This window comes from Carya illinoinensis, chromosome 9 (genome assembly GCF_018687715.1).
Source record: "Carya illinoinensis cultivar Pawnee chromosome 9, C.illinoinensisPawnee_v1, whole genome shotgun sequence".
In the NCBI taxonomy this organism is placed as follows: domain Eukaryota; kingdom Viridiplantae; phylum Streptophyta; class Magnoliopsida; order Fagales; family Juglandaceae; genus Carya; species Carya illinoinensis.
Window position 1 is genome coordinate 44,055,646 of NC_056760.1, and position 22,139 is coordinate 44,077,784.

Here is a 22,139-nt window from a genome sequence, read left to right on the forward strand (position 1 = left end):
TTTTTTCCAGAGTTCCTTTGCCGTAGATATTCCATGCACATTTGTAAGAACATTTTTGGCTAGGCACAGACGTATCGCACTTGCTGTTCTCAAATCCAGATCCTCCCAATCTTCGTCGCTTATTTTAGATCTGCTCCTTTCACCAGTCACACTAGTACCAGTGCTGACTTCATGTGTTGGTCTGCCCTTCAATACCTTGTGTAATCTTGATTGAATCAAGACATCTTTGACTTGTACTTGCCACAAGCCAAAATTGATTCTTCCATCAAATTTCTCCACCTCAAATTTGACAAGATTTGAAGGCCTACTTCCTGGCATTGCTTTGATAAATTTACTGTAGAAATGAATAGTACCTCACTAATTCAGTTCCCAGGAAAGATTAGAGGGTCACAATGGACACACTTAAAATTTCCAATCTCCTAGATAGAACCTCCTTAGACTGTACGTATCCACACTACCACACCAAAACTCCACTCCACAAAAAGAACCTAGTGTCTCTGATACCAATTGTTGGGAATTTGGACCTCCAAATTCAGCCTCCTAGGATCTACCCTTTGCAGGAATAACAAGAAAAATAGAGAAATAATAACAACACAAGAAATTTACGTGGAAACTCCAAAACAGGAGAAAAACCACCAGACCCAGAGAAGAAAATTCATTATGTGAAAAATTGTTACAATCACACAAATTTTCTCCTGACCACACCTACAAAGCTACCTCACTAGTAAAACTTTAACTTTACACCTCTTCCCCTTTTACAAAAGGTTAATAGAGAAATTTAACTAAAGTCAAAAGTTACTAGATAAGCTTTCAACTGGTGCATTTAAACTAAGAGGCTAAGCCTCTTATTTATAACCCCAAACATTTGCTTCTTTCTTATTTTCCACTGGTGTGGAATTACAAAAAGACACAAAAGTCAACATGTTTTAGAACAAAATCAGGTCCTTCTCTTTCTCTCCTTTGAGAAAAAATTTATTCTGCAGCTAATTTTTTCTTCCCCTTTTTCTGGGTTTTGAGGATATATAACATAAAATAAAATTGAACAAAAAATTTCATTGTGTATGAAAAGGAATTGAAACAGAGCCATGTTCCAAAAAACAATGGGTAGCCAATTTCGCTTAAAATGAAAGAGAGATAGATCAGAACCAAAAAATTATAGAGTTTTCAGCCTTTACTTTTTACGAAGGTTCTCAATTGAATTGACAAAACTCAACAAGCGTAAGATACAAACCATAGCTGCAGATAGTTTCAAGTCAAGATGAATAGCAAAATCAATGTCCAAGGTGAAATGGTTTAAGAGTTTCTACATCATTACCTATTACAGCTATTGGTACTGTTAGTAAAACAGCTTCAATAGATGCATATAACTAAATGAAAAATATAGTTGCAAGTATAATTATGCACTAATTTGTGCACTAATAAGACGTGATTGGTCAAAAAGTAAATTTTATTAAAAATAGTATTAATTTAAATTTTAATTATGAATGAATCAGTATTAATATACAGATTAGTACATGACTGTATTTGTATATAGTAAAACTTATAACCAAAACAATCTGAATTGCAGACACAATCAAGAGCAATATAAAAAATATTCAGAGTGGCTTTAGGGCGGAGGGGAGAGAGTTTTGAGCTTCTGAGCAAGTGTGGCTTTTGGGCGTAAGAACAAGTACCGAGCTTTCTAACAGCGTTTTAACTCTAGAGGCCTCATTAAAGACGGAAGTTACGGAACGAAAAAAATAAAAAAATAAAAAAAGCCACGTGGGCCGGGTAGTAAAGCAGTAGTGGAGAAGAGGTAAGGTATCACTACCCTAGAAATTCCCCTCGCCAAAATGATACGAGACAAATCATCTCAAAATACCCTTACGGACAAAGAAAATAAATTTTATATATATATAGGTATACGTGTAAAAAAATGTATTGGACTTTTTTCCATTTTCTTGATCTTTTTAACTATGAAAAATGCTCCTTTTTTTTTTGTTGCCGGTAGCTCCCAATAGGACAATTGCTGAAATTTTTTATTTTTTTATTATTTTTTTACTTGATAATAAAGTAAATATTTTTTAATAATATTTTAATTTTGTTGATAAAACATTTAAAAGTATTAGAAATATATATATATATATATAAATAAAAAATAAATACATAAAATGAATTAGCTGGAGCCTCAATGGGAGCTCCCAGTGGTGGCTGTAGAGCTGCTCTTTAAATATACTTTGTGTTTTTAACAAATATTAGAATTTCATGCTTTGGGTTATAAATTGTTGAGGAGAATTTTAATATGAAAGTCTTACCCTATGCACCACTATTGAATTAATATGTAAGTTATCTTTATTACTTTTTTTATCTTAACATTTAGATATGTAAGTGTTTAAATAAAATAAGAAAAATAATAAATTATATATTAATTAAATGAAAGTATATGGTATAAGATTTTTTTATAGTATTTCTCGAACTTTAAAACTTAAATTATTAGAAATGTGAAACTTTGACCACACTTCATCCAATCACCGCGTCCTACGGTAAGAATTATCATTTATGTTCTCTCTCTTATTTTGTCATGAGTATCATCTTACACTCAACTATATGACACGGAAAGGCAATAATCAATAGCTTTGAAATGGGCTATTACGTAACATTATTCTCAATAACTGAATTTTTTGTTTTTTAAGTTTATAATATACTTAGCTTATTTTAAATACCAAAGAGGCTAAATGATTTTTTTTTTAGAAATAAAATTTACAATTTTAGAATTTGTAAGCTCAGTACATTCTTTTTTAAAAAATTAATTAAATCTGAAATCTACATAAAAAAATCATTTTTAATGGTGAACTCTCACTTTTTTCAAAATAAGTGTTCGAAACTTACACATTCTAAATCTATATTTAGCCTTGTTCAATACTTAAAGGCTAAATGATACAAATAATGATAAAGAAATATGTCAATTAAAAGGTGAACTACAAGAATCTATGTCTAATTTATTATCCTCTGCTTTCCTTTATCTTCTCATATTTATAATTATGAAAACCATTGATGAATAAACTCAAAATCCCCATCAACTAGGTTTGGGCAACTGGCCCTACTCCCACTTGCCTTCAAATGCCAAGGTGTGGGCCTCCATTGGCACTTGAGAACCCATGTGAGCATAGGGCCCCAATTGGGAACTACCCCCCGCATTGAGCCTCGTTCGTTTGTATATATATATATATATACACATTATTATTTTTTTAATAAAACAACATTATTTTGAAGGTTTCGATGTTTGGTTGAGTACTATATAAAGTAATGGTCGTGGGTTTGTAAAGAGACACGACTATTCGTGGTCTTAGTCTTGTCAGAGTAGAAAGTTTCAATTTTTTTTAAATGATTTTTTTTTTTTTCAATTTGTGTTTGTAGATTTGTGGACTTGTTGTTGGATGATGTATTGGTGAATTTGTTGTTGTTGTTTTTCAATTGTATTTTGTCGTGGGTGGAGGGATGGGAAGGATGATTGTGGGGGCTAATCAGCCTCCAGCATGTGGGGGCACTCGCCCATAGGAGGTAATGTTACCGGGGGATGGGGGGGGCAGTTACGGTTAGGAAACTTTTATCAAGTATGAAGTTTTTGTCAATTTCCTATTGGTAAAGCAAGAAAATTCCTTTTTATTCATTATGTTTTTGCCCTTCCCAAAAAGGCCATACATTATTTTTGGCTTTTACACAAATGTCCTTAAAAGCCATGTATTGGAAAGCTTTCGTAAATCCTCTTGAATGAACTTTTTGGATATTTATGTTTTTATCCTTAAATGTCTATTTTGGACTTTATGTTTTAAAATTGATCATTTACATGGGTTGTCTTCCCTTTGTGGGCTGAGTTTTGGTTTAGTTAGGACTTGGGTATTACAATTAGTTTGGGCCGAGCTATATTTTTTCTTATAAACCATTCTAGTGATTTTTATGTGGATATTGATGATTTTAGAAAATGATGATATTTTAAGGTTAAGAGAATTTTAGAGTTACAAGGAATTAAATTAAGTAATTCAGGTGTTATTACCAAGGTAATTATTCAATTGGAGATTTATTCAAGTTGCATGTCTTTTCTATATGTGACGATTAATTTTCCTTCGCATTATTGTGGAAAAATTCTGAAAAACTAAAAAGTCTAGGTAAGTAGGGTTCCTATGCTATGTTTTATATGAATTATTGAGATTGAGGTTGACTTTCTGAAAATTTTGCATGTTTTGTTATGAAATGAGAACTTAGGAAAAACAATCTCGGTTGTTTAATTGCATTACTCATGAAATTTGCATTACATGCATTGTATAGACATAAGCTATATTGTGTTATGTTGTCTCTGAAAAGTGAAAAAAAAAGAGCGATATTGAAATTCTAAAAAAAAAAAAAAATTGTGCATTGATTTAGAAAAATGTTTCACTTTTATTCTCAATATGTGAGAATGATCTAAATATGTTTTGGTACTCATTTTTTTTTTTTTTTTATATATATATATATATATGGCATCTAAAAAACATTTGGAATAGTGTACTGGTTTTGTATCTGATTCTGATCTCTGCTTTGCTAAGCTCTGTTTAGGTTGGTACCAACTCCTTTGTCCCTGAGTGTACTCACCTTGGAAGCAATGTGGTTTTTTTGTAATCTTTTCTAGGTGTACACTCGGGGCTCCGAAAATAATAAAGGGAAGATTCACCTCTATCTCTGCCTGATTTGGCCATAGGGGATAGCACAACCCTAACACTTGGGTTAAACATGGTCTCTACTTTGTGAGATGCTCTCTTTTGCTGTGATGATAATGCTCAGGTTATGTTATACCAAAGTACTCTGGTTTTATGTGTCTTAAAGCCATCGTTCTGTTACATTTGAAAACATGTTTGGTTCTGCATGATAACTCTAAAAAATTATTTTGTTCTGCATATTGTACTTTGTAATTGCTTATATTTGCACACTAGTATATGTCATCTGTTTATTGAATTGTTGATAACTCATCCCTTATCTTCACAATATTTTTCAGATGATATTGATGATCTAGCTGAGGGTTAGGAATAGAAATTAGAGCTTAGTTAGCTATGGTAAGAGGGTTGGGTACCTAAGGGTACCAATGTTATTAGAAGGGTTTAATTGGAATATTTGGACTTATTTATGTCATTTGGATCTATTGAGACTTATTAAATTATTAGTCTATTATGTTAAGGTTACTGAAAGATCGTGGAGACAATGATTTACGTTAATTGATTTTGTTTGCTTGATGACTTTTTGGAGGACTTTATTTATTAAGATGAAAAAGATGAATATAAGTTTGTTTTAAAATTTTTTGGAGATTTTATTTTCATTGGGAAGACCTGATTATAGGTGACAGGTAGTAATTCTCCGACCTTCTTAAGTACGGGGCGTTAGGTAAAGATGATTCCCATGATCTTTATTTGTGGGAAACACTTTTGGGTCCATGAAATAATATAGTTTTTCCTGACCATATCATCTCTTCTTAAAGGTCTTTTACCAGAAAATCCAACTTATAGCAAAATGCTATGTTGGTACACTTTTCTAACGATGTGTTACCATCAACAATTGTCAAATCAAAATTTAGAGTATAGCAACGTTGGTAACTTACTCCTATCCAAGATATAGAAAAATGAAATACTAGTTTGTTGGTTGTCCATTATCTCCACCAATTCTCGACAACCGCCTTCCATGAAATTTGGAGTAATCAGTTTGTTAGAACCCCTCTTATCCTCTTCTACATGCATGCTGGTGTGGAACTTGCATAGAATTAAGATGTTGGTTTTAGCCTCCCAAGTCTGTAATCAGTTTACACAAAGTCTACAAACCACCAATGATCAAGTAGAAGATAATCACCCTTTTATACATAATCAAGTAGAAGTCAAGCTTCAAGAAAATCAGAGAAATACCCTGGTTTGCCATGTAGCTATGCAACATGAAAAGTTAGATGTTGAACACCTTCCCAAAAACAGCATCATCTAGTGTTATAAAACCACCATCATTGCACAACCACTTGTTCTAACATATCACCTCTAACACTCCCCACACTACACATCAAAATGAACATTTACCTTTACACACTGCCATGGCCATAGGATTGTCACAATCCACAAAAAAAATCACAAAAAAATCTTGGTTATGTAGCAACAGAAATGCCAAGCATCTCGCTAGAGTCTCTCTATGAGACTCACTATTTTCCTCCAACTCACACACTTGGAAGTTAATTTCATTCTCTATGGCTGACACCTGCTTTGGATAACAAAGTAGGCAAACTAAACAAGGAGTACCATAGGACAATAGTTAATCCCTCTCTCTCTCTCTCTCTCTCTCTCTCTCTCTCTCTCTCTCTCTCTCTCTCTCTCATGTGTTACTTAAAAAAATCTCTCCTTGAACATAAGTTGAAAATAACACTAACTTCATCAATTTTCCATGCAATTTGAAATGCCACTAAATGGCTTACAACATAACGTATTGGATAACCAACCGTATAACAAAATCAGACAACCCCTCCTCCCTCACCCAGCCACAGAGAGAGACAAAGAGAGAGAGAGGCCACAAAAACTAAAAAAGAAACCTACATATGAAACTGAACCTAATCACCATGCCAACAGGTTAATTGACATTGACTCAAATCACGCAAATTGTAGTAATTTTCAGAGTTCTCTTAAAAAATGCTCATTAGGCAATAAATGTGGACATACATTGATGGTTGCCACATCCTTATCAGTCTACATTCCCTTTAATTAATTAATTATGATTTTTTAAGTTTGCCACCAATTTATTGGTATATAAAAAAATACTCGGATTTGCTTCTTCAAAAGGAGTCAATGATTAATCATATCTTCAAAACTATGCTTAAAAAAGATCTTTTGTAGCAGAAATTATAACTTCTGGGTGCAAAATTAAGTTTGCATCCGCATGCAGGTGATCCTCAAATTTTTTTTTGTTTCTATGATCTCTCTCTCTCTCTAGCCCTATTGCCTACTCCCCCTCTCACTCTCTCTCTCTAAGCAAATAATCTCTCTCATTCGAAGCCCCCTCCCTCTTCTTCGATTGTTACCCCCCTCTCAATTGTTTCAAAATCTTCACAAATACCATTTTGTCATTATCCTGCATAATGGCTTATCCATCAAACAATGGCATCTCTAATGAATCATCCCTTTATCAATATGCCAATGCAAAAAAAAGTCCACCATTGCAAAAGAAACAACAAAATAACAAAATTACTTCCTGATATTCTCTTCGAAAAAATTCATCTTTTCAAGGCGACAAATATGCATTCAACATAAGCCTATTATAGTGTATAAATACGTAGGACAACATGTTTAAAGAAAAAACTTGGTGTTGGAGTAATTTTGAAAAACAATATAAGTAGAAAATAAAACCAAATAGATAAAAAAAAAAAGAAAAAAAAGGAAGCTTTTTGTCAAGACTTGGGTAGAAAAATGTTACAATTGGACTTCTTTTAGTAGAATAGAAAAAACCCACCTCCAATTCACAAATTTGGAAAGCATGCCCCAATTTGCATAAATCGAACCCACAAAACCGAGTTTGATCTATTGTCTTGAACCAAAAAAAAAAAAAAAATGCAAAAATCAAACAAACAAAACTGAGTTTGATATACTGTCTTGAACCTACAAACAATTGCAAAAACCAAACCCACAAAACCCAGTTTGATCTACTGTATTGAACCCACAAATTGCATCACCATGAATAAATCAAATCCTGAAAGGCTAAAATAAACTTATCAAAAAGGTTCTTTCCAGGAGAGGGCATGGGTAGAGATGAGAGAAAGCAAAAAAGGAAAAAGAGAAGAGCTTCATCGAAAGGAGAGAGGAGAGGGAAGAGAACTGAAAGACGGTTGATTCGGTTCATCAGTACATACCATAAATCACGAGTCTTATATTTGTTGAGATCTTCTTGGTTGGTGTAAAAGAGTACTAAACACCCGACTGGCTATGAGATTTTCTCAATTCACAAATAAGGTCAAGACCTTACTACTACTAAAGTGAGTGGTGAGCAGAACCTCAAACAGAACAAATGCGAAAAAAAAAAAAAAATACTTTTAACTCTATTGTGATCCTAACACCCTAAATGCTTTAGCAATTGAAATAAAAGTGCCCTAGCCCTTCATATAGGGCATGATTGTTTGTTTTTTAAGTACAATGATAGCACACAAATATAGTTTGATTAATGATTTATGAACATCTCATCATTCAATTAGCCTCTTTGATAAAAGAATAACCACCATCTCCATGCAATTATCACTTTTGGAGCATTAGTCTCCTTTACACGGTCTCCACTTACAGGGATAGTCCCCTTTATGCCCAAAAATCATCAAAACTAGGAAAATGGTACCACAGATATTGTTATCATCAAGATACACTAGCCAATGAATTTTAACAACTTGATGAACAGAAAACCAATTTCAATAGAATTCCTTACTTGTCAATCACATGTCGGCAGAAGCAAAATATCCATACCATTCCTTATATATATAGAATGGGTACTGCATGCAATCTTATGGAAATTTGTGGGAATGAAGACTCCCTAAAATGAAATGCGATAACTCAGTGAGGCTATACTTGATGATCAAATTGATGAGTAAGAAAGACAACAAATTGATGAGATTTATTATGACAGACTCGGGTCTAGTTTACGGGTATAATGAAACAAGGGAGAGAAGAGATTTAGTAACATAGAGTTTACATGAAGTCGGCGTTGGAAGTTCCAGCTAAGTATTCTCGATACGATTGAGGGCAGATTTTGACCGTGGGATGGGTTCCAACTTGTGGACGCTGGGTCTATGCTCGTTACAAAATGATCACCTCGATCCAAGCCCTAATTTCCTCAACCTAGAAGAATCAATCAGGGGATTGATCTTATGAAGTGGGCAAAATCAACAGAGGTTTGGGAATGATTGAACATCTTAATTTATTGCAGAAATCGTAGGAGCGAAAGAGAAATATGTTCCCACCGTCAATTTCATCCTAATTCACCATCATTGTTTACACTTAACGTGTACCATGTGGGTATCATTTATTGTAGAGACCATTGTTCAACACAATGGGATTGTTTTTCCATCAAATCCCAGTCGTCGGTTGTCATGTTGCTGCAACAACTCCATTCATTTTCCACAAAACAAACTTTGTGTGATCAGTCAACTATTTTCCACCATGCTTTGTTTTGGAAAAAACATTTGTGGGAAAAGGCCAAATTTGTTGTATTAGAATTGTGTGCGAATTTTTCAGGATTAACAGTATATATGTTTGATGATTTAAAGTACAAAATGTTAAGGCTATTAATTTGCTACGTACAATCCAGTTCAGGACTCCCCTTGTAGTCCTATATATACGTGCGCACGTGTTTATCATCAGAATGGCCAAACTGTCCCTAATTTCTATCTGAGAAACAAAATAGCAAGAAAGCAGCTAAAAGCCTGAAACTCGAAATCTAAAATTTTTCCTCCTCCATTTAATTGTGTCCTTCACCATCACCTGCCCCCTCCACAAACAATAGATGAAAAAAAGAACACAAATTGCTGAAATAATGGAGGGATCACAACAGCCATATCTCTTCAAAGAACACAAACAATGAAATGTTTTCTAGATCTCGTATGATTTCTATCAACTAGAGGTTAATAAAACAAAAAATTTTAATCCATCCTATAAAAATAGCTTTGAACCCTTAATTTGAATCAACTCTAAGACAAACACTTTTCTACTTTAGAATGGGTGGCTCTTGCATTTTCCACACACTTCTTTAAGAAAATAATTGATGTTTTAGATTATAATCAGATAAAACTTAAAATGGCATCCTAAAGTATCCACAACCCAAAACATGGATGCTTATACAAAGTGGATGATCTTGGCTCTCAGTTCTTCTTGTTCCAGGAAATGTATTTGTGATATGAGCTTTTTTTTTGGTTATGAAGCTTAGATCTAGACAAGCTCATAGCAGGAATCATATTCTCAGTGTTGAAAGAACATCTTAATCGTAGGAATGTTATTTTACCTTATTGAATTCAGGCTGAGGTAGGGAACGACTTCCTCGAGATGACGAAGGAAATGGTTGACTCTAGCTGATGAAGAGAATGATGGACTTGAGCAGGGGACGATGGTTAAGGTTGAGGAAGGGGATGGACTTTAGATGAGGATGCCACTTTAGAATTGACGAAATTGAGGAAGAGGACGACGGGCTGAAGACGAGGAAGTCAATAGAGGAGATTCGGAGAACTTGACTTGAGAAGGGGACTTGTTGAGCTGGGGGGTGTAATGGTTAGACGATGAGTTAGACGAAAAATTTTCACTTAAATGAAATAGTTTTAAGTGAAAGCCATGTAGGGCGTCCGTATGGGGACTGCATACAAAATTATGCATTAATTTATGAGTAATGTTATAGATACTTAAATTTTACATGTTTAATTTTATTTACTCACGGGATTATTTTAGTACTTTCACATTAGTTAAAAAAGAAATTCCTAAAGTAACGGTACTTATCTTTGTTACATATCATTACTTAACAATAATTATGTATATTTAGCATTATTCTTAATTTACATGTAAGTGAGTTGACATATATGCATCCACTACAACAGAAGGTACTGTTATAAATTGTCGGGAAAAATCTAAAAATCGCCTAAAAAAAAATCTCAATGATTTTAAACTCACTGCAAGTTTATGGGTACTATTCCTCCCCTTTTTATCAACCGCAATGGAGGTTGAAAATCACTCCTAATAGTTTAGCTTTACCGGTGATTTTTTAATATAAAAATTAAAATAGTATTCCTAGTAATCTCTGCTATTGACTTTTTTTGGTTTGTGAATTTATGACAGTCATATCTAAGGAAGCACTGGTGATTTAAATAGTAGAGAGCCACGTACTCGAATTTGATGGTTACCGTTGGTCAGCTAGCTCCACCCCATTTTTGTATATATAATTTCTCACCTAACCCTTTCTTTATTCAATTAGGTAATTGGCATATTATATATGATTTTTCAGGGTCTTCTTTTTATATATAATAAATAGTTGCAGATAGAATCTGCATGAATATATATATTTAAATCTTCTAAATGAAAGAAAATCGTACAAAATATGTAACTCAATTGAGGTTTTGGTGCTTTGAGGAAACTTGAGGTGTTTTCAGTTTGTTATCGAAAAGGGATTCTTTTGTATGTGATTGATGTGGTTGAAGCTATTGGAACTTAGGAACCTAATTACTCAGGGCAAGAGAATATTACATCAAAATATGTAATTTTCTTAAAAGAAAAAAGAAAAAGAAAAAAAAAAAAGATGATTGAGTTGTAGTCGAAAACGGAAGAATTATAGTGAACAGTTTTGTATGAAAATGTGAAAAACTGAATGGATTGTCCAAAAGTAGCGGCAAAAGAAGAGGAGGGCGTAGGGAAGCGTTGCTGAGTTGGCCTTCGGTTAACGTGAATGTCGCAGCTTTGGACGCAGTATTGGTAGAGACGAGTAGACAGAGTGGGAGGGAGTTGTCTCGCTCACTACTCTTCACAAAACTAGTTTGGCTGTAAAGAACATCGAGATCCGCGTGTAGTGGCACTACCTTCCTACATTTAAAGAACTTCCCAACGTTGAATCTCTTCTACCCACCACTCCTACTAAAACATCCCCCCCCCTCTCTCTCTCTCTCTCTCTCTCTCTCTCACACTTCCGCGTGGTCGTTTATTTGAGCTCTACATTTTCTGCTCTCTGAGCCTCGGATTGGATTAACGTTAACCTAGCTAGCAGCTCTCGTCGACTCTTCGCTCATGGATTCCCCATAATTCAAGGTTTCATCTCTCTCTGATATCTCATATTGTAATGTTTTATTTATTTTTCCCGAAATTAGTCATAGCTTTCTGTGATTTTTAAGCTTTGACTTTGGGTGGTCGAAAATCTGTAATGAGGATTCTTAAGTTAGATCTAACTAATGCTTTATGCGGAAATGAAGCTTCTCCTCGTCATTTTTAAGTTCCATTATACATCAGGTTTCGGCTTACATTCAGTTGTTAACCAATTCAATGAGTCTTTCCGACATCGATGATGTCCGTTTTAGCATCGGAAATGATTTGATTTGATAATGTTAATTTGTCTGAAAACGGTGTCATCCAAAAATAAACACTTCATCGAAATCGTTTGAACTGAACGTATTAATTTCTCAAGAAAACAAAGTTGCTTCGATTCTGGAAGTTGTTTCATGAATTCAGGTATATTATACGGAGTCCCTAATTAAGTTTTCGAAAGGAAATGCAGACAATGAGCTAAAGCAAATGAAGCCGCCACGACTGGAATAGAAAATTGATCCCTGCTCACTTGTGAGAAGTAGCATTTCTGAATGGGTCTTTTAGCTCACACTGCAAGCGTGTTGGTTGAATTTGGTTTCGTTGTCTTCTCTAAATGTAGCACAGGAACCTCGGCCAGCTAAAAGACAATCTTCTCACTCTTCATTAATCATGCATGCTAATTTCAGTTTCGGCCTAATAAAAACCCGCTACGGTATTTGTTCTTTGAAGAAAAATTAAGTGGCCTGGTTCCTCCGACAAAAGAATTTCGTTTCTTATTTCTCATTTTCCAACCGATAAGTAACTAATAAATGAATACAAGAAGCCAACGTTTAATTACTTCCTTTTCAACTGGAAAACCGAATTGAACTTGCTGTTTGGACCTTGAACTATTGCTCGACTTCTCCTGTTTTTTGCCTGTTCAATTGCAAACTATATCACCTCAAGATGTCGTTTCAAGTTTCTTGTCAAGGTCTCAATGTAAGCTCATTATATGTGTTCTTTTTCAAAAGAAAATTTATTTCTCATTCCGTAGCATGGATTAACAGACTCGTCACTCCTTTATGCCATGAAGGGATAAACTGAAAAGCAGGAAAAAAAAAAAAAAAGTATTCTTTTCAGCATTTTGTGTTGCACACTTCGATGCTTTTTAGCTTTTACTTTCTCTTTATTTAAAAAGGGTTATGCTTTTGCTTTTTCTTTTGATGACTTTACCATTAAGTTACATACTTGCATGGATTGGTGAAGTGATTGGGAGGGCCTAAGACCAAGAAGTGAGTTATTTATCCGGCTGACATTTTTCTTTCAAATAATTGTTCTTCTGTACTTTTAATTTCTCGACTTGTAATATAAGAACACATTGAGGCATGGTGTCCAAGGCAGCAGTAGCGCCTTTGAATAGTCAAGTGTCAACTACCCGCTCTTTGGTTATGTGGATATTTCTTGTTGTACAGTCCCGCTTGCCATAAATGGATTGTTAGAATTTTTCAGTATAATTTATTTTTTGCTGAATGGTTAGCATTACTTTTCTCAGGTGTCAAGAGGAGGAGCAAGTTCAAGAGCAATGTTCTGAAAACTTTGTTACCGTGCCAGGGGAAGAAGAATTGCTGCGACTGCACTCATAGTCATAGTCACCTCATTAGACCACCTGCAAACATCACTTATGAAGCTGCAAACTATTTACGGATCCTTACCTTTCCTCTTGCTCTTTTATTTTCTTCCCCAAAATATAGCTGACCTATATTCAGACAGACAAGCCCTACTTGAATTTGCCTCTGTTGTTCCTCATGGTGGGAAAGTCAACTGGAATCCTGCTACTTCACTTTGCACTTCTTGGGTTGGTATAACTTGCACCCTGAATGGCTCCCGTGTAGTTGGAGTTCGGCTTCCTGGTGTTGGACTTTTTGGTCCCATTCCAGCCAACACCCTTGGGAAGTTGGATGCCCTCACAATCCTCAGTCTTCGATCCAACCGCCTCAGTGGGAGTATTCCAATTGACATACTTTCCCTTCCTTCCCTCCACTACATGTACCTTCAAGATAATAACTTCTCAGGTAACCTTCCGTCTTCTTTTTCTCCCCGGCTTATCTTTCTCGATCTCTCCTTCAACTCCTTCACGGGAAACATTCCGGACTCGATTAACAATTTAACACATCTCAGTGGCTTGAACCTCCAGAACAACTCCTTGACTGGATCAATCCCTCATCTTAACCTCCCAGGGCTTAAACATTTCAATTTGAGATACAACAACCTAAATGGTTCAATTCCATCAGCCCTACAAAAGTTCCCCGTGTCCTCTTTTGCAGGAAATTGGATGTTATGTGGGCCACCACTTAACCAGTGTTCTTCAGTTTCCCCCACACCTTCACCTTCTCCCACTCATTTACTACCCCCACCTCCAAAACCAAGTGGTGGTTCCAAAAGGAAGTTGAGTACAGGAGCCATCATTGCCATTTCCATTGGGGGTTCTGTAGTGATGTTTCTTTTAGTTATAGTCATAGTGCTCTGCTGTTCAAAGAAAAAAGACCGTGAGAACAGTAGTGGACAGAAAGGGAAGGGTAGAAGGAACGAGAAACCCAAGGAAGACTTTGGGAGTGGAGTGCAAGATGCTGAGAAGAACAAGTTGGTTTTCTTTGAGGGCTGTTCTTATAATTTTGATCTTGAGGATTTATTGAGAGCTTCAGCTGAAGTTCTAGGAAAGGGGAGTTATGGGACAACTTACAAGGCCATTTTGGAGGAGGGAACAACAGTTGTCACGAAGAGGTTGAAAGAAGTGCTAGTGGGGAAAAAAGAGTTTGAACAGCAAATGGAAATTGTGCAGAGTATCGGTCAGCACCCAAATATTGTTCCCCTCCGTGCTTATTACTATTCCAAGGATGAAAAGCTACTGGTTTATGACTACATAACAAATGGTAGCTTTTCCACATTATTGCATGGTATGTGATCTCCTATTATCTTCTCCAACTCGTTCTAGTTTCTCAAGTTATTCATTTCCAATTAGCTGTTAAAGTGGTATAATGTGACAATAAGCTTTGTAAGTCATCCACAAGAGTGACCCCACTATTTTCAGATGCATGCACAAATAAACAAAGTCAAATGTAAGCATAAATTAATAGAGATAATTACACTTTACCCTCGATGGTTTGGGTCGAGTTTGAGTTGCTAACTAGTGGTTAAAGAATTTGTCCTTTACCCGACTGAACTGTCCTTCAGTAAATATATTTTTAACCTCAAAATCCTTAAAATTTGCACGCGTGTCGCCTACCTTATGTTCATGAATCAGAAAATAGATAATTAGAGCGCAACATATTCAACCAGAAGTTAACAATTAGAATTTTCGAGTACTGCATCTTGGTTTCTTCACAGATTGTGATACTTTGATGTATGAGCATCGTTTGATCACATTTTCAAAGTTGCAAATTTTTACTGCAATACACACTGTTTCTGTTTACACTTTTTTTCTGATAGAATAAGAAGCAGGAATAAGCTTGTGATTAGATAAATGAAAATGATTTCAACTCTTATGGCACCTGAAAAAAATAAGTTGCAGAAAGCGGAAGTGACCCTTGCCCGTACAAATGGCTATCGCTCTAACTTATGGAGAAGTGATGATTCCTCTCCCTTGTCAATTTTTACATTCATTTTATACTTCGATTACAGGAAACAGGGAAAGCAGACCAGCTCCATTAGACTGGGAGTCCAGAGTAAAGATTTGCCTTGGAACTGCAAGGGGCATTGCCCATATGCATTCTGCTGGTGGTGGGAAATTTATACACGGAAACATCAAGTCCTCCAATGTTTTTCTTACACAAGACCTCCATGGCTGCGTGTCAGATTTTGGTTTGACAACTCAGATGATTTTGACTGCTGTCCCACCTAGAAGTGCAGGTTATCGAGCTCCTGAGGTGATCGAAACTAGAAAAGTCACTCAAAAATCTGATGTTTACAGTTTTGGTGTTCTCCTCCTGGAGATGCTGACAGGTAAAGCACCAATCCCATCTCCGGGGCAGGATGATATGGTTGATCTTCCAAGGTGGGTCCAGTCCGTTGTAAGAGAGGAATGGACTGCTGAGGTGTTTGATGTAGAGCTAATGAGGGACAGAAATATTGAAGAAGAGTTGGTGCAAATGCTTCAAATAGCAATGGCCTGTGTAGCCAAGGTGCCAGACATGAGACCCACAATGGGTGAAGTTATACGGATGATCGAGGAAAGCAGGCCATCTGATTTTGAGAATAGGCCATCACTGATAGTGGTCAACTCCTCCGGCTCAAATAATGAGACACCATGATTGTCGTCGCCAATATTCTCAAGCTTCTGCCAAATAGACCCCACGTAAGCTTTGCTGCAGAAACGATCCGCATGAAAACCTTTTTCTAACTCTTAGAATATGTCCAATTGTGTGATTCTTTTTAGGGCAATGGTGTAACACATTAAATCGTTTATTATTTTTCCCTGGCCTCTTCTCACTACCGTAACGAAATTTGTTTCCAAAAGATTATGACTCGTTGACTATGTATCTTAGGCTGCATTTGGGTAATGAGGTAATGTTAGATGATTTGAGTTAATCTATAAATAGTAGTGTTAGTGCATGTTTGAGATTGTTGTAGGAAATATAACTTATAATTTTAGAAACAATTTTACTATTAAAAAGTTATTTACTGTTTGGTAACAAAACTCATTGACTTAAGTTTTAGCCAATATGACATGAATTTGTCTTTACCTATTCCATTCACATCCAATCGATCCCCACATTGGATTATCTATTTATTCTTTATATAATAATAAAATAATATTAATTTAATATATTTTTTAAAAATTTTTAAAATTATTTATTTTTATTATATTTTACCATTCTACCAATTATATGTTAATTAGTAATCATATTTTAATTAAATTATTGGTTAAAAAAAATCATATTTTCAATGGTAATTTAATGTTAATAACTACAAATGTCTAATTAAACCCATCTAAAATTCTAAATAAATGTCTTAATTACAAATCAAATTTCTATATTTCCCATCAAATTATATATATATTTTTTTTGCCAAGCTTTCTTCTATCTAACAATCATATATATTATATTTTTTAAAAAGAAGTATCAAACATTATTCAGCATATATTCTACCAAAAATACTTCCCCAAATCAAGTATATCCTATATAAAGCAAAACAATAATACAAAAAAGAAGACAAATATATCTTTAGAAAAACTGCCCAAATCAATGTGCATTTACAACAAGCAGCCCAAAGAAGTATACCATTACCGCATTAATGTAGTTACGAAAGCCACATACAAATGTTTAGCTAGCGTCAACATACAGCCCAATGAGAATGACTGTCCCATTACAGCAACATACTAAACTCTGGCAGCCCAAATCCACATAAACATCATTTTTTGAAAAAGTGTTGATGCACTTCCAACAAAAAAACATCCACAACAATATGTTGGTTTAGAATAAGAAGTTGCATCCACAGCAACATATAGCTTCCAGCCCAAATACTACAATACACATCTCAAAGATAAACAAAAACTATCCCAATTTGTCACATAATACATGTGGATGGGCAGCCACTAAAATTAAAAACCATCAATACCATCTAACTACATTAATGTGCATTTACAACAAGTAAAGGAGTAGAAGTACCAAACAGTTACTTCCCTCCAAAAGGAGTGGATGGTTTCTAATTTTAGTGGCCGCCTAGCAAAAGAGTAGGAGCAGGAGTACCAAACAGTTACCAACAAGCAAAGGAGTAGGAGTACCAAACAGTTACTTCCCTCCGAAAGGTGGGGATAGTTTTTGATTTTGGTGGCTGCCTAACAAATGAGTAGGAGTAGAAGTATCAAATAGTTACTAACAAGCAAAGGAGTAGGAGGAGTACCAAACAGTTATCAAAGATCTTCAACAATGTCAAATGCACAGTTTGGGTGTTCTGAGCAGTACCTGCAAAAACATAGCTATCCTCAAATGTTGGTAGACGATAGAAAGCAGAAAGTATTAGAATGAAGCTTTATTAATCATCCCTCAGCATGTATCAAAATAACTAGATTTCATGAAGCCATGAAGTGAGGAGAACCCCTTCAACAACATATGCATAACTGTCTTGTGCAATATAAATCTTCATTCAAGTTTTAAGAGAGGGGCTTTAATACGTAAAGATATACCTAACACCAGAGAAGTTATTATTAGAGAGATGCTAAACAAATAAAAACAACCCAAGCAATACATGATGATTCAAGTTATTCCAAGAAGAGAATCAAGATTATTCAAAGATGTCATGACAATGTAATCAAATTTACCTGCACATTAAATCAAATGTGCTCAAGAAAGAGATGGCACTCTATGTGTTGACATTGATAGCTGCAATAAAAGACATGGTAAACCACCACCCCCCCGGCGGCGCCGCAACACACACACACCAAAAAAATAATAATAATTACGAATTATTGCCTATGTTCACAAGCAAAAAAGGTTCAATTGCCCTTTTGCAAAACAAATGTAAGTCATCCCCGAAACAAAGATGAGAGGTTTTGAGAGTTATTTGATTTTGGCAATTGCTTTGTTCTATGTTATTGTTATAGAAACAAATGAGAAAGCAAAATCTCAATGTTTTCAAGCATAAATACAACTACAGCCAACAGATAAGAACAAAGTAAGCAAATGCATGAAAATTGAAGAACCTATCGATTGCTTCAACAAAGAGAAAGACACGCATGGTTGGTAAGGTCGACCAAGTCCATAAATGTAGTTCCTAAGACACAAACAAAAATTTCCTAAATCTAGAAAAAAAACTAGGAACAATTCCCAAACCCTAAATTCGAATGAACTCAACCAATTCGTAAGTCCTAAATTTTGTAACACCAAACAATAAGGAATACAGATGCAAACATAGACCCTACAAACCCCCACAATGGACCTCAAAAAGATCTTCATAGATGGTAAGCCCCAAAATCCTCGATCCCAAACTTTTCTTCATTTAACAAATGATAAATTAATCAACAAGATGAAGGTTATCTACTACAAATTTTAAGGGGAGAGAGAGAGAGAGAGAGAGAGAGAGAGAGAGAGAGAGAGAGAGAGAGAGAGAGAGAGAGAGAGAGAGAGAGAGAGAGAGAGAGAGAGAGAGAGAGAGAGAGAAGTAGATGGGGAAAGATTGTTAAAGAAATTAGTAATTTGCAGGGTTAGGTTGTCCTAATCTTTAGGATTGTCAGTGAGTTTGTTTCTGTTTAACTAGTCAATAGGAATTTGTTTTGAATGTTGGGTAGTGCATATTTTCATATTATTATTAGTTATGTATTAGCCTTTATATAGGCTGTTTGTTGATCAATGAAGTAATGCAAAAAACGTACATCCTTTTATTTCTCTACTGTTAATTGTGTAAAAGCTTCCATCTTGCAAATTTTTGTTTCTAATAGTGTTATCAGAGCCAAGTTTACCAATAGTCTGCAGGAGAAATGGGTTGTTGCTACCTCCAACCAAGGGCACGATATGTGAGGAGGAGATTGTTAAGATTGTCTCATATCGATTATAGAAGGGGTTGGTGGTCAGTTTATAAGTGTGAGGGAAACCTCATCTTTTGAGCTAGCTTTTGAGATTGAAAGAGGCCTAAGACCACCCAACAGTGGTGTCAAAGCAGGGTTTTGAATAGAATAAAAAGTGCAATTGATGGCTTTCGAAAGTTTTGTACAACCAACCATTCCACGCTTTGATGATCACTATCACCATTGGAGCATACTCATGGAGAACTTCTTGAGATCCAAAGAATATTTGATGGTTGTTGTTTCTGGAGCAAAACCAGCAGAAGGTGTCATGCAGACAGATGCACAAAAGGTGAAGCTTGAAGGGCTGAAGTTGAAGGATCTTAAAGCAAAGAATTATCTCTTCCAAGCTATTGATTGCTCAATCTTGGAAACCATTCTTTGCAAGAACACCACCAAGCATATTTGGGATTCCATAAAGAAGAAGTACTAAGGTACCGTAAGGGCTAAGAGGTAGCAACTTCAAGCACTTCATTTGGAGCTCGAAATTCTTTGAATGAAATCAGGAGAGTCAGTTACTGACTATTTTTCAAGAACAATGGCAATCGTTAACAAGATGCAGATCCATGGTGACAAGACAGAGGATGTTACCATTGTTGAGAAGATTCTTCGATCCTTGACATCAAAATCTAATTTTGTTGTCTATTCTATAGAAGAAGCTAATGATGTTAGTGAACTTTCAATTGATGAATTACAAATTTCTTTGTTGATTCATGAGCAAGAAATTAACCAGTAGGAGAAAGAAGAACAAGCATTGAAGGCCTTATTAGAAAATAACTCTACACCCAGTGGAGTTGATAGAGGACAAGGTAGAGGCAGAGGTCGAGGTAGAGTAGGTAGAAACAACAATGATCATGGAAACCAACAACAAAATCATCAACATCAAGAGAGTCAATTTCAAGGAAAAGGCAGAGGTCGTGGCGGCCACCACTCAACAACTTATAGACCAAAGTTAGCAGACAAGTCCAATGTTGAATGTTACAGATGTCATAGGTATGGCCATTATAAGTCAGAATGTCAAACTAATTTGAATAGAAAATATGGAGAAAAAACTAACTTGGCAGAAAAAGACGAAAAAGTGTCTCTTTTAATGGTGTGTCACATGAAGGAAGAAACTCAACAAAACGTGTGGTATTTAGACACTGGATGCAGCAACCACATGTGTGGAGATAAGAAGGCATTCTCTAACTTGGATGGATCTTTTTGCAGCTCTGTTAAGTTCGGTGACAATTCTATGGTTTCTGTTATGGGAAAAGGAAATGTAACAATCCAAACCAAAGGAAATTCCACTCACACTATCGCTAATGTTCTTTTTGTACCAGAATTAAAGACTAACTTGTTTAGTGTGGATCAGTTGCAAGAAAAGGGTTACGAGATTTCTATCAAAGATGGAGTATGTTAGATTCAAGATGCAAAGTTGGGCTTAATTGCTCAAGTTAACATGATGGCGAATCGTATGTCACCACTTTATCACCACAACACTACTTATTTATGCTTCTCAGCGAAATTGAAGGACGGGGCATAGCTATGGCACTTCCGCTATGGGAATCTGAATTTGGTGGATTAAAAACACTACAACAAAAGAACATGGTGATAGGTCTTCCTCAAATTATAGCTTATTCTCAAGTATGTGAAGAATGTGTTGTTAGCAAATAACACCGCAATCAATTCCCACAAGGAAAATCTTGGAGAACGAAGAAGGCATTGAAGCTTGTTCATTCCGACATTTGCAGGCCAATAAAACCACAATCTAATGGAGGTAAAATATTTAATTATCTTAATTGATGATTATAGTCGTAAAATATGAGTGATTTTTTGCAAGAAAAATCTGAAGCCTTTGTAGCTTTTAAATGCTATAAAGTGTTTGTTAAGAAAGAGGTTGGTAGCCCAATAAAATTTCTTCACACGGATCATGGTTGAGAATATAGCTCACATGAATTTGCAAACTTTTGTGAGAACCATGGTATTGGGCTACCAATACCAGAAGTGCCACACATGCTATTCAAAATATGACACAGGAGGAACATGGAGCAGAAGGAAACCTACTGTAGATCATTTCTGAATTTTGGGTGTATTGCCTATGCCCATATACCAGATGAGAAGAGGAGGAAACTAGATAACAAGGGAGAAAGATGCATTTTTCTTGGTGTTAGTGGTAAGTTAAAAGCTTATAAGTTATACAATCCTAGCACTATGAAAATAGTTATCAGTTGTGATGTGATTTTTTATGAAAAAGGCACCTGGTCATGGAATGAAAATGGTGTTAAACAAAATATTCCAATAGATTTTGATAATGATGAGAAAGGGTAGTAGTCTACGGAGAATGAGCAAGAACAAAAAGCCACTCAAATGTTCTAGTAGCTGATCAAAGCTCACTTGCAAATGAATCACAAGGGCCTCAACGTGTTCGAAGAAGACTAGCATGGATGACTGATTATGAGGTAACTGGAGTTGACTAAGGTGATGACCCATTTACACATTTTGCTCTGTTTTCAGATTGTAATCTTACCATTTTCGAAGTGGTTGTCAAAGAATCAAAATGGAGAAAGGCTATGGATGATGAAATTACAGCCATCAAAAGAAATTATACTTGGGAGCTATGTGATCTTCCAAAAGGGCAATAAACAATTGGTGTAAACTGGGTTTACAAGACAAAGCTAAAACAAAATGGTGAAGTTGACAAGCATAAGGCACGCTTGGTCGTTAAGGATTGCAAGCAGGAGTTTGGTGTTGATTATAAAGAAATCTTTGCTCCAATTGCAAGGCATGACGCAATCAGATTGGTGATTGTATTGGCAGCTCAAAACTCATGGCCTATCTTC

General features: G+C 35.5%; 1 protein-coding gene and 1 long non-coding RNA gene across 5 annotated transcripts; one reads left to right on the forward strand and one right to left on the reverse strand.

The window, feature by feature from the left end:
- Nucleotides 1-11,369: 11,369 nt before the first annotated feature.
- On the forward strand, nt 11,370-16,370 carry LOC122277651 (probable inactive receptor kinase At5g58300). 4 transcript variants are annotated; one of them, XM_043087734.1, is made up of 3 exons: nt 11,370-11,789; nt 13,315-14,716; nt 15,441-16,370. In XM_043087734.1, exons 2-3 carry the CDS (start codon nt 13,444-13,446, stop codon nt 16,067-16,069), a joined length of 1,902 nt encoding a protein of 633 aa, XP_042943668.1. In that variant the 5' UTR covers nt 11,370-11,789; nt 13,315-13,443; the 3' UTR covers nt 16,070-16,370. The 4 variants fall into 4 exon arrangements, with proteins under 4 accessions (XP_042943668.1, XP_042943671.1, XP_042943670.1 ...); XM_043087737.1 differs by lacking the exon at nt 11,370-11,789 and adding an exon at nt 12,958-13,054; XM_043087736.1 differs by lacking the exon at nt 11,370-11,789 and adding an exon at nt 13,061-13,207.
- Nucleotides 16,371-17,018: 648 nt separating this feature from the next.
- Nucleotides 17,019-18,869, reverse strand: LOC122277652. Its single transcript, XR_006229066.1, has 2 exons — nt 18,079-18,869; nt 17,019-17,722 (listed from the first exon to the last, which is right to left on the reverse strand). It is a non-coding gene; the product is annotated as an uncharacterized LOC122277652 (long non-coding RNA).
- Nucleotides 18,870-22,139: the final 3,270 nt, after the last annotated feature.